A 12,413-nucleotide genomic window follows, 5' to 3' on the forward strand; every position below is an offset into this window, starting at 1 on the left:
TGCTTTTTTTTTTTAAAGCAAAATATGAGATAACTTAAAAAAAAATTACATCCTGCTCACAAGTATTCTGAATGCAACTTTAAGGAGAGAAATTATTTTTTGAAAATACCCTGAGGCACAAACATCAATTGCCAGGTTTTCAAAGGATCACTGTGCAAGATCGCAAGTACTGATAAGTGATTTACTTTTATTACATATATTGCTTAATTCCAAACTTTGTGTGAGGGAATACATCACATCGTATGTCATTTTTTTCTTAGTTTATCACATTTTCCTTCACCTCTCGCTTACTTGAAGTTAGTGCATTTGTTGCAATTTCACATCAAATTCACATCAAAAGGTATGTTGAACTATATTATGGACGGGGAAAAATTTTAGTGGTGTTTATTTACACCATTTTAGACTTCCTTTACTATATGTATGTCTTTTACAGATGTCACATCACATACCTAAGAGAGAGTACTCTGATTATATTATATAAATAAAATACTGTCTCAGACAGTTATTTCTGAATTACTACAAAATTTGAAATAAATACTGGGCTCACTCATTTCAAGCTCTCAGTTCTAAGGCTATAGTATTTTGCTTCATGTTGCCTTTGAAGTTCATAGTAAACTCCCCCCTTTTACAGTGGATGGTGTATTTGCTATCACATGCAGCAGCCATACAGAGAGCAGGCACTATATTATCAGCCAGATCAGATGTTCAGAATGCACACACTTAATGTGATGCTTTTGCACAGCATCTTTAAAACTACATACTTTAATATTTATTAACTGTTCACTTGTTGATGATTAAAAAGTCAGCTACTTAACTGGCAATCCAGCTGAATAAAAGAATCTAGTCTTCACCTTAACTATTGCTAAATATGAATAAAAACACTAAAAGCCAGGGAGAACTTTGGACAGACACTCAACTTTGCACACACTAATGTAAAGCAGAAACAGTGATAATTCTAGTGCCCGCTTTGAAGGCATGAATTACAAAAAAAGGAAATGTTACTCACTCCGTGCAGTAACTGTAGTTCTTTGAGATGTGTCCCCATATGGGTGCTCCACTTCAGGTGCTCATGTGCCTTAAGCCCTTGATTGATGATTTTTAGCTAGCAGTATCCGTTTAGCTTGTGTGTGTGCACCCTATGCCCTCTCATGGCAGACACTGAGGCTATATAGAGATGTGGAGGCAAAATGCCCTCAGCTCGTCCTCTACTTACTCATCTCCTAGGGAACAACCAAAGCAGAGGGGAAGGAGGGTGAGTAATGGAGCACCCATAGGACATCTTAGCACTGTAAGAACTACAGTTCCTGCACAGGATGAGTAACATTTTCTTCTTCTTCGATTAGTGTCCCTATGAGTGCTCCACTTCAGATGACTTCTGAACAGTATCCTTAGGAGGGCGGTTTTGGAACATGGCTCAGAAATGAAAAACAATACTGCATCCTCCTTACCAGAGGATGTCGTGAACCTCCTTTCCAGAGGATGTTGTGAAGGCCAAGACTATAACAGCGTTCAAAAAAGAACTGGATAAGTTCATGGAGGATAGGTCCATCAATGACTATTAGCCAGGATGGGTGGGAATGGTGCCCCTAACCTCTGTTTTCCAGAAGCTGGGAACAGGCGACAGCAGTTAGATCACTTGATGATTACCTCCTCTGTTTGTTTCCTCTGGGGCACCTGACATTGACCACTGTTGGAAAACAGGATACTGGGCTAGATGGACTTTTGATCTGACCCAGTACGGCTGTTTTTATGTGTCATATTGGATCTGATGGCATGGAGAAGGGCATAATGTTTTGAAAAACCTATGGATTGAAGTTCATGTAGTGGCTCTACAAGTCTCATATACTGGGATATTCTTCAAAAATGCAGTAGATGTTGCCTGCAATCTGGTTGAATGCACTCTCACCCCATGCAGGAGGAGGGGCTGAGAACCTGAAGATTCATAACAGCTGGAGATACAACCCAATATCCATTTTGAAAGCCTGTAAGCAGAAATAGGAGCCCCCTTAGACCGAAGGATATGAAGAGTCTAGGTGATCTCAAACTGCTTAGTCATCCCTAGGTAGAAGGCTGAGGCCCTTTTAATTCCAGGGTATGGAAATAGGATTCCTGTTGAGAACTATGAGATCTTGGGAAAAAAACACTGGCAGATGGATATATTGGTTAAGATGACAGACAATCTGATGTAACTTTTGGGAGGAACTTAGGATGCGAATGTAAAAAGATACCTTATTAAAAAAACACCAAAACACATGATAAAGGGGGTATCTGCAATCAAGGCAACAATCTCCCTGACCCTACAGGACAATGTGATGGCAACTAAGGCAGTCATCTGTGCAGATAAAGAAAGAGAACAGGTCACCATTGGTTCAAATGGAGGTCTCGTGAGGTGGTTGAGAACCAGGCTGAGGTCCCAAGACAGGATACAGGATGACTAGTGTGTGGGAAGAGATTGCCCAGCCTCTTAAGCTGGATGATACCAAGTAGCAAAAATGGAGAATCCCTCAACAGTGGGAAAAGGCCAATATGGCATCTAGGTGTATCTTGACTGAACTGATGGATATGAACTGAAGATGTCTTCAGATCTGGCAGGTAATCTAGAATGGGGAACTGATTCCAACTGGAGGTACTGAAGACCACACCATTGGATGGAATCTCTTCCATTTCTGCAGATAGGTTGATGTTTTTTCTATTGTTTAAGAACATCTGCTGCACCTTTGTAAGGTAGGAAACATCTATTCCTGAGAACCATGCATAAGCCACACTCTGAGGTGCAGAACTGCCAGATTGAGGTGGAGCATGGAACCCCCACCCTGAGACAGGAGATGAGGAATGATTGGGAGCTTGACTGGTGGTTGGAGACAGAGCTGAAGCAGGTCTCGGTCAAGTAGGTATTACAAGTATAACCCTGGCCTTGTCCTGCTTGATCTTGTTTAGAACCCTTAGAATTAGGGACATTGGGGAAAAGGCATACAACAGACTCTTCTTCCATGATAGAAGGAAGGTGTCCCCCAGGGAGTGGTAATCCAGCTCCCCTGCCTTGACCCCTTCTCTGGAATATGCTGCGGAGAACCTGAGCAACCAGCTCCCTTTCGTAGTCCTGAGAGAAGTCCTGTTGCTGCGGTGATCCAGATGCCCAGAAGGTAGACTGCTGAAACCTGGATATGGTTGGTTATGCACCAGTTCCAGAGTTTTATAGCTTCACTACACAAGGAGTTGGATCTTGCTCCTCTCTGCTTGTTGATGTAAAACATGCTGGACATGTCCATCATGACCCAGATCATTTTTGCCTCTGATGATGGCAGGAAATGGAGACAAGTGTTCCTGACCACCCTGAGCTTCAACAGGTTGATATGGCGACTGGTTTCATGGACTGTCCACCTACCCTGAAATGTGAGGTTGGCTCCTCAACAGGAATCCTAACATAGATGAACTGGTTGTTAGAGTCACTGATGGGACTGGGCGACAGAAAGGGATGCCTGCACAGACAAAGAGTTATAGGCTCAGACATTATGATCATCTAGTCTGACCTCCTGCACAATGCAGGCCACAGAATCTCACCCACCCACTCCTGTAACAAACCCCTAACCTATGTCTGAGTTATTGAAGTCCCCAAATCGTGGTTTGAAGACCTCAAGTGGCAGCAGAGAATCCTCCAGCAAGTGACCTGTGCCCCCATGCTGCAGAGGGAAGGCGAAAAACCTCCAGGGCTCTGCATCTGCCCTGGAGAAAAAATTCCTTTCGAACCCCAAATATGGCAATCAGTTTAACCCTGAGCATAGTTGACAAGACTCACCAGCCAGACACCCAGGAAAGAATTCTCTGTACGTTAACTCAGATCCCACCCCATCCTAACATCCCATCACAGACCAACTGGGCAATTACTACTGCTGATAATCAAAAAGAATCAATCTGCCAATTAATTGCCTAAGTTAGGCTATCCCATCAGCACCATCCCTCCATAAACGTATCAAGCTTAGTCTCCGAAGCCAGATATGTCTTTTGCCCCACTATGACTCCCTCTTGGAAGGCTGTTCCAGAACTTCACTCCTCTAATGGTTAGAAACCTTCGTCTAATTTCAAGTCTAAACTTCCTAAGTGTCCAGTTTATATCCATTTGTTCTGTGTCCACATTTGGTACTAAGCTTAAATAATTCCTCTCCCTCCCTATATTTATCCCTCGATACATTTTATAAGAGCAATCATATCCTCCCTCAGCCTTCTTTGTCTTAGGCTAAAACAAGCCAAGCTCTTTGGAGTCTCCCTTCTAAGAGAGATGTTCCATTTCCTCAGGATCATCCGAGTAGCCCTTCTCTGTACCTGTTCCAGTTTGAATTCATACCTTCTTAAACATGGGAGAACCAGAACTGCATACAGTATTCCAGATGAGGTCTCACCAGTGCCCTTGTATAATGGTACTAACACCTCCTTATCTTTAACTGGAAATACGCTCACCTGATGCATCCTAACAACCGCATTAGCTTTTTTCATTATCACATCGATTGGCTCATAGTCATCCTAATGATCAACCAATACTCCAGGTTCCGTTTCCTCCTCTGTATACTTTCCAACTGATGTGTCCCCAATTTATAAACAAAATTCTTGTTATTAATCCCTAAATGCATGACCTTGCACATTTCACTATTAAAATGTCATCCCCTAATTAACTATTACTCGAGTTTATAAGATCATCCAGATTTTCCTGTATGACGTATCCCAGTCCTTCTCTGCGGGTTAGCAATACCTCCAGCTTTGTGTCATCCACAAACTTTATTAGCACATTCCCACTTTTTGTGCCAAGGTCAGCAATAAAAAGGTTAAATAAGATTGATCCCAAAACTGACCCCTGAGGAACTCCACTAGTAACCTCCTTCCAGCCTGACAGTTCACCTTTCAATATGACGCGTTGTAGTCTCCCCTTTAACCAGTTCCTTATCCACCTTTCAATTTTCATATTGATCCCCATTTTTTCCAATTTAACTAATAATTCCCCATGTGGAACCGTATCAAATGCCTTACTGAAATCAAGGTTGCTCCTTCCACCAATTTGGCGAGTTCTTTATGTGCAAGGAGATTGTTATTCTCCCTTCCAAGGTGCACCTGGTTGAAGAAGAGAGACAGCTCTTATCCAATTCTGGAAGCACTGGAAGCATAGCCTTACATGATTGGTCACCAGGTGCAATTTGCCATATGGCTCAAGAGTTGAAGACAGTTCCTTATTGTGGTTGTGAGCTTCCCTGAATTGTCCCTGACAGTCCTGACATGGCCAGAAATCTGTCTAAAGAGTAGTATGCTTTGGCTGTCACTGAGTCCAAGAATGCCCCTATAATCTGCATCCTTTGTACCGATACTAGTGTGGATTTCTTTATATTCAGCTGAAGGCTCAACTCTTTGAACAGAGCAAGCACCTTCTGGGCGGACGATAACTCTGCCTTGAAAGAATGGCCTTTTAGTAGCCAGTCATCAAGGTATGGGAGGACAAGAATCGCTTCCTGCCAAGGGTAAGCCACCACTACACTACCACTAGAACCTTTGAAAATCCCACTGGAGCTGAGGATAGGCTGAAGGGATGCATTCCATACTGGAAATGATTTTGGACTACAGTGAATTGTAGGTATTTCCTGTGTGACAGAGGCGACACATGGTGGTGGTGGGGGAGATGCGGATGTGGGGGTCACAAACCCCCTCCTGATTTGCTGCTTGCCTTGTACTGAGAATGCTCACATGGACTAAGCATGCTCAGTAGCACTGCTGAAGACAGCTGCCTTCACTCTGCTTCCCCCGCCTCCAATTGGCAGGCATGGGTCATCTCTGCTGTGTGATGAGTGTATAGTTATATGTAAGTAGGCATCTTGTCAACTAAGGGATAAAACCAATCCCCTTCCTCTAGTGAAGGATTTATAGTTGCCAAAGTCACCATCCTGAAATTCTGAGGTGTCACAAACTTGCTCGACTGGCTCAGATCGGCTTCCAACCTCCATCCTCCTTTGGTACTAGGAAGTATTTTGAGTAGAACTCCCTGCCCCTGTAAGTGGACGGGACCACTTCCATTGCTCCTAGTCGGAAGAAAGTCTCCACTTCTTGCCTTAGTAGAAGCTTGTGAGAGGGGTCTCTGAAGAGGGACAGGGAAGGAGGTGGAAGGGAAGAAGTGCCAGAAACTGCATGACATAGCCTATTACCTCCAAGAGCCACTGGTGATTCACTCCAAAGCCTGGTGGAAATGGACAAGACAGTTTCCAAAGAGAAGGTTAAAGTACAGAACTGTAAAATCAGAGGAGTGGGGGGATTTAAACTCTCAACTCATCAAAACTACTTTTTAGATGATGCTTGGGTGGTCATGAAGGGTGGCTGGTTGGCCCTCTTCCTTGAAATCGGTCTCTCTTGCTGAGGAGTTCTGCAAGTCTGTGGTACCCCAAGAACTGAGCATGGAACAATGTCTGAGCAGTCTGTGCTCTATTATACTGTTTCTTGCTCATAAGGTATGTAAATGCCCAAGGAACAGAAAGTCATTCATAGTATATGAGAAAAGCTTATGAACATCAAAGGGGAGATTCTCTACCGCGTTCTGAACCTCTATCAGAAACCCTGAAAGTTCAAGTCATGATGTCCTGTGCATATCTACTGCTATGGAGATGGATCTGGCAGCAACGTCTGAGAGTCTAGGGACTCTTGGAGAGCTGTTCTGGTCAATAGCTCACTCTCCTCAACTATGGACTGGAATTCCTCCCTGCAGTTGTGTGGCAGATACTCAATAAATGCTATGAACTTGTTGTAATTAGTAAGGCTGTATTTGGCCATAACCACATGAGTTAGGTGGGGGTAGGAAAATAGAAGTCTGAATCCTTAAGGGGCACATAGTATTTCTTATCTGCCCTTTTGCACATTGGTGGAATAGTAGTCAGTGTCTGCCATGCCGTCTTAGCTGGAACCAGGAGAGCCTCATTAACAGGTAGTGCTGGTCTGGAGGGTGTTGCTGACTGCAAACATATCTAGCAGCTTGTGCTGTGGATTTTTGATCTCCTCCAGAGGGATCTGGAAGGTGTCCACTACCCTTCTAATTAAGTCCTGAAATTGTCTGAAGTTATCAGCCATGGAAGGTGGTGGAAGCATAACTGCTTCTTTCGGCGATGATGGTGAAATGGCAATCTCAGGGGTAACTTCCTCATTTGCCCTCGCCTTCAAATGTCTCCTCTTGCCATGAATGGGTACAGGAGGACGCAAAACCCTGGTCTCCCTGAGAGAAGGTATTCGTGGATTGTTAAATTGCTTGTGATAGGCAGGACACACATCACAGTATGGCCAGGAGTCCATAAGCAACAGGAGTGGCATACAAGGTTGGTTCCACCATTCTTGGTGTCACACAAAGTCCTCTCTATTCAAGGGCAGTTTCCCAAAGGGGTACATAAGAGAACTCCTACATTGGGAGGAGTCCTCCTCTGCATCCTCCCATGGGGGACATCCAATGTAGATGAGGAGAGTCCTGTGTCACAGAAAGGCCACACAAAGACTGAGGTCTCAATAATGAGATACAAGTGGTCCCAGACAACAGATATTCTGGTTTGTTCGACACAGAGGTTCCTCAGGTATCAGAACTCCTGTGGTACTGGATGGCATAGCTGTAGGTGATGGTGCCAACAATGATGGGTGAACTCAGATGCTGTAGATGTCAGGCACTGATGCCTGCTCAGTACAGAGGTTACTACTTGCATAAACACCCCCAGCTGAGCTGTTTGCATTGGTACCAATAGCTGGATTAAGGTGCACAACACCAACAGCTCAGTAGAATGCCTTGGTGCCGATGGCAGTGCTGAGCTGGATGGTACCCTGAGCTTACCATCCTTACTGGTGGAGGATAAAGTTCCCTAACAGAGTTGTGCCTCCTGTCCTTAGAGGTCCAGGCTTCGCGGTACCAAGGACAAGTCCTTGGCCTCAACGGTAATATCAGACACTGAGGACCTTTACAGGGACCTGGTCTTTTTTGAAGCTGGCTCGTTAGAAAAAGTCTGCACTCCTCTTTTTGGGAGTCTTCCCAGTATCCAAAGATATCCCTTTCTTAGGCGAAGCATGCCCCGAATCTGATGGGGCACTGGATCTATCTGGGGACAGATATATGGGGCATATCTCCTGACCTGGCTTACAGAGCGGTTGCAGGGAACATTCCACAGTCAACAGTCTGAGCTTTATTTCCCTGCTCTTCCTAGCCCTGGACTTAAGGGCCAAACAGAAGGAACACTTCTGAGAGATGTGGGACTCCCCCAGGCAACGGATGCACTTGGAGTTTATCCTCCTAGCAAGAGTGGTGACGTTTGAAGCATGACAAACAGGCATACCCCGCAAGGAGAAGACGCATATTCCGGGACAAAAGGGAGGGGAAAAAACAGTCTCAGCTAAAATTAACTAATTATACTGAATGCTAAACAGAAACCTACAACTATAAAGTAACTAACTTTAAGAAAGAGAAAAGGCCAAGAATGCTGTAGGAGGACAGTGCTCTGTCTCGGGCCAAAGCAGCAGAGGAGAAATTAAGAGCAATTCGTCCACGCACCCCTACATAGCCTGGTGTCTGCCATGAAAAGGCACAGAGCACATGCATGGGCTGAATGGACAGTGCTAGCTAGAAATCTATGATCAAGGGTTCAAGAGGCACATGTTCACCACCTGAAGTAGAGCATCCACAGGAATATGACTAAGAAGGAACACTGTTTACAGCTTTCACAGTTTGCTGAACTAAAATAAGAGATTTTTACTTCACAGATTTAAACAGAACCTCAGATTCAGCTCCATGTTTGTATTCCAAAGTTAGTGGACTGAGAAGGGCAATAGTTTATGATTGATTTAACAATTAGTATAACAGAGGAATGTTGCTCAATAATTCTACTGATTTAATCTTATTCTAAAATATGTCTAATAAAATAATGTGCTCAAATCTTTTCAATTACAAAAAAAATTCTACCTTAGATACAACACCCAGGGGATATAATCAAAATTATGTATGTTGCAACACACTGTTATTCATGCAGAAAAACACAGATATTTAGAGTACCTCAGTATATCAGTGGCAAGATACCATTAATAAGAACAGTTACAAAGACATTTATATTGTACACTAGGACGTGTGCAAGGTTGAGTCCTCCTCAGTGCGCAGATGCAAAGTCTACATGCAGGTGGCAGCATTTAAGTGACAAAGTTACACACCTCCTCTTCCTCTGCTTTGTCATTCAGGTCATTGTCATAACAGGCGCTCAATGAAGGCGCCTTAGGCTCCAGGTAGCAGAGGGACAGAGCGAGAGGAAGGGAAAATGTGAGTGAGACAAGAACAGACTGAAAAGCAGAGAGAAGCAGCAAAAAGATAAGGAGAAAAGATAGAATGAATGAGGGAGAGGTGTTAGGAACATAGTGTTGAAGACCAGGTGGGAGGTAGGAGATGCAAACCTCAGGGAGGCTAGGAAAACTGATGTAACCATCCTCATCAAGCAGTGAAAGGAAATTAGAAGCAAAGAGTTTGCTAAAGCTTAATGAAAAACTAAACTCAGTATCTTTGTAGTCAACTGTTTTATGGGGCTTTCCCTCTATTGCAGGAGAAGAATGGTGACTAACTGGGGGTCCCATAGGCTCCAAGATATTAGGCAATGTCACTTCATTTCCACTGTGAGTTGGTATTACTCTCATGGGACTGCACTCCCAGCCGTCTGAGGGGCTATGGACATATTCCTGAAAGGGATCTCTCTCTGAAATGTCCAAAAGCATGTCCATCTCAGGGATAGTTGGCAGGTTTGTGGGACAGGATGAAACACAGTGAAGGGGTGGTGATGGTGGATACATGTGAAGGGACTGAAGAAAAAAAAAGAAAGTCCAGCCACAGTTGAATACAAAAACACAACAAAAAGTAAGTTTGTTGGCAGAAAGAATGCACAAAAAGAGAGGAAAAAAAAGAAATTGTTAGTTAGCGAAACCTTTTACTCAGAAGTAGAGCCAGCACTACCAATGTAATATAAAAGCCAAATAAAAATTGAAAAGTCTCATGTATTTTTAAAAATTAGCCCACTTGTCCAGTTTTAAGAATTCTGAATCTGAACAGATTTTTTGTTTTAAGGTTGTGACAAACTTTGCACTTTTGAATGGTAGTAAGTGCAGTCACTTACAACTGGTGGGAGCAAACAAATGTTCAAAGCTCTGGCAGAAAGTTCATGATATACAGCAGCACGTAAAAAAAGACAAGCAGGGACTCTGATCCTAGGATTTACTACCATTTCCTCTGGAATTTAGAAACAGCAAAAAAAAGAAAAATAGTATTTAGAAAATCCTGTTTGCAGAGCTCGTACATGTAGCAAGCTACACTGAATAGCTTCATAAAACATGCAAGCCCTTCCCGAACCACTGAGCTTTTCCATCCCGTGGCTGAGGAATCTTTCTTGGTTGCATAATCTATCCTAAGGTTCCCCAGCTTTGTGACTCTGAGGGACCACATTAGTATATTGCCAGGAGCCAGAATTTGCATATTAATTTACCTAAATACATGTTTTCATCAAACGTAGAACTGTGTGCGTCTTCCTTGACTGACTAGAAGTTAGCTGTTTAAGTTCCCTGGCAATCAAAATATGAGGATGTTCATGTTTGGTCTCACATTGCAGTTATAGGATGAGCGGGGCTGGGCTGTAAGCTGCACTGGGAGACTCGACAGCCCAAATGTTGTGCCCTGGGCAGTGATTTGGGTACCCTTTGCGTAATTCACAAAAATGCAGTTTTCAAAATGAAAATTCCTTCAGGTTTTTTTAAAAAACCGATAGCAATGGAAATTTTTGGATGTCTGCCAGGAAAAACAGGAATACATGTCAGAGAAGATACACAGACTATTTCTGAACTCCAAAGCTTGAGCTCACATTTTAGAAAGAGGTGTTGGCACAAATATTGATGTCAAAGCACATAAAACAAAATCCAAATTAAAGTTTATGATCTGCTTCCTTGCTAACTCCAATAAATAAGGCAAGTAAATTGCCACTTGCATTACAATTTCTCCACTCTCAACAAACTCAACTTTCCCTAGAAAGCTGTGTATCAGTTCTACGTGGAAATTCTTTTAATAAGTTAATGTGTTTCAATAACTGATACTGATGTATAAAAGGACAGCTTAAAAGGTTTTTGCAGTTGGCAAATAAGGCAAGCACCATGTTAAGCACTGAAATTTACTTGAAAAAGACAAAATATATACAACCAAATAACAGGTTGTGTATGATACTAGATATACTAGCACAATTTTAGACGTTTGTTCCGAGTAAAATTATATAAACTAGCTAAATGTGGCTTAAAGTAAGTTAAGAGAAAGTTCAATTTGAACAATTATATCCCAGAAGTGTTTACGGTGTGTCTAATTATGGCAAATTAACTTGTAGCAACAATTAAAAGAAAAAATTCACAAAATTGAATGCCACACAGGCAAATTTGCAATTTGTTGCTCCCTTTTGGTTATATAAAATACACTGTGTGTGTATATATATATGGTTAAACATAAAGGAGGAGTTCGAAATAATTTATTAACAATATCTTCTAGTATGCTGCTTGTTATTTTTAAAGACATACAACTCCACTTTAAATGTTAGTTAAGTGTTATCTTTATTGTTACAATCCATCATACCTTTTCATCCTGGGTTAATTCCATCTGTGGAATTTTAGTTGGGCTTCCATCCTCATCTCTACCTTCGCCATTTTTTAACTTGGTCTGGCCAACAGCTTCACCGTCTAAGACCATTTCACCAGCAGGTCCCACTGTGGTAGCAGAAAAGTCCCTTAGCAGACTTTGGTCTGTGATACTCACAGGAGCTATTAGAGAACAAAAAATTTTGGTTATTCTGGGTATGCTGGAAAGTTTTATTTTCACGACTTTTGAACATAAAATATTTGTTTCACAACAGCTTAGCCATTTAGGGATAAGAACAATCCAGGGGAAAAACTCTAACTCAACAGTAAATGAAGTTATGATAACATCCCAAGTGCATGATTCTAACTGCATTTATACAACTGGTAATGGATAACTGTTCCTAATTGTGATGTGTATGTACTATACAGAGAAAATGCTATAGTCAAGTAGCCATTTTAAAAATTATCACATATCTAGTGACAATATAAACCACAAGAACAAAGAACAAGTAGGCTATACATGTCATTATATACCCATGATAAAAACCATCTTGCACAAATTTGATATTTTTAGTACATTCTGTTTTCAGCTAATACAGAAACACCATGCATAGATAGTTCTCTCAAAGTATTTCTACTTCTGAACGCAGAGAAAATCAGGCACTGTAGAAACACACAAAGTTCAACATAAAAAAGTTACACTTTTTCAAACTTTGTATCTTGAGAGAAACTTGAGCTGTTTTTTCTTTTATCCAATTTGGTTTACTCATTCCTGTTAG

At 42.1% G+C, this 12,413-nt stretch overlaps 1 protein-coding gene across 12 annotated transcripts in view; it reads right to left on the minus strand.

Moving 5' to 3' along the window:
* Positions 1 to 12,413, minus strand: part of EPB41L2 (erythrocyte membrane protein band 4.1 like 2) — a 257,199-nt gene that overhangs the window by 23,444 nt on the left and 221,342 nt on the right. For 11 of the 12 annotated variants that reach the window (XM_075063957.1, XM_075063959.1, XM_075063956.1 and 8 more), the window contains one exon: positions 11,633 to 11,817. In XM_075063957.1, coding sequence (XP_074920058.1) covers positions 11,633 to 11,817 — 185 coding nt within the window. Of the gene's footprint in view, positions 1 to 9,195; positions 9,832 to 11,632; positions 11,818 to 12,413 lie in introns of all 12 variants that reach the window. The other variant, XM_075063960.1, reaches the window with a different exon arrangement.

Source organism: Chelonoidis abingdonii, chromosome 3 (genome assembly GCF_003597395.2).
Source record: "Chelonoidis abingdonii isolate Lonesome George chromosome 3, CheloAbing_2.0, whole genome shotgun sequence".
NCBI classification, from domain to species: Eukaryota; Metazoa; Chordata; order Testudines; family Testudinidae; genus Chelonoidis; species Chelonoidis abingdonii.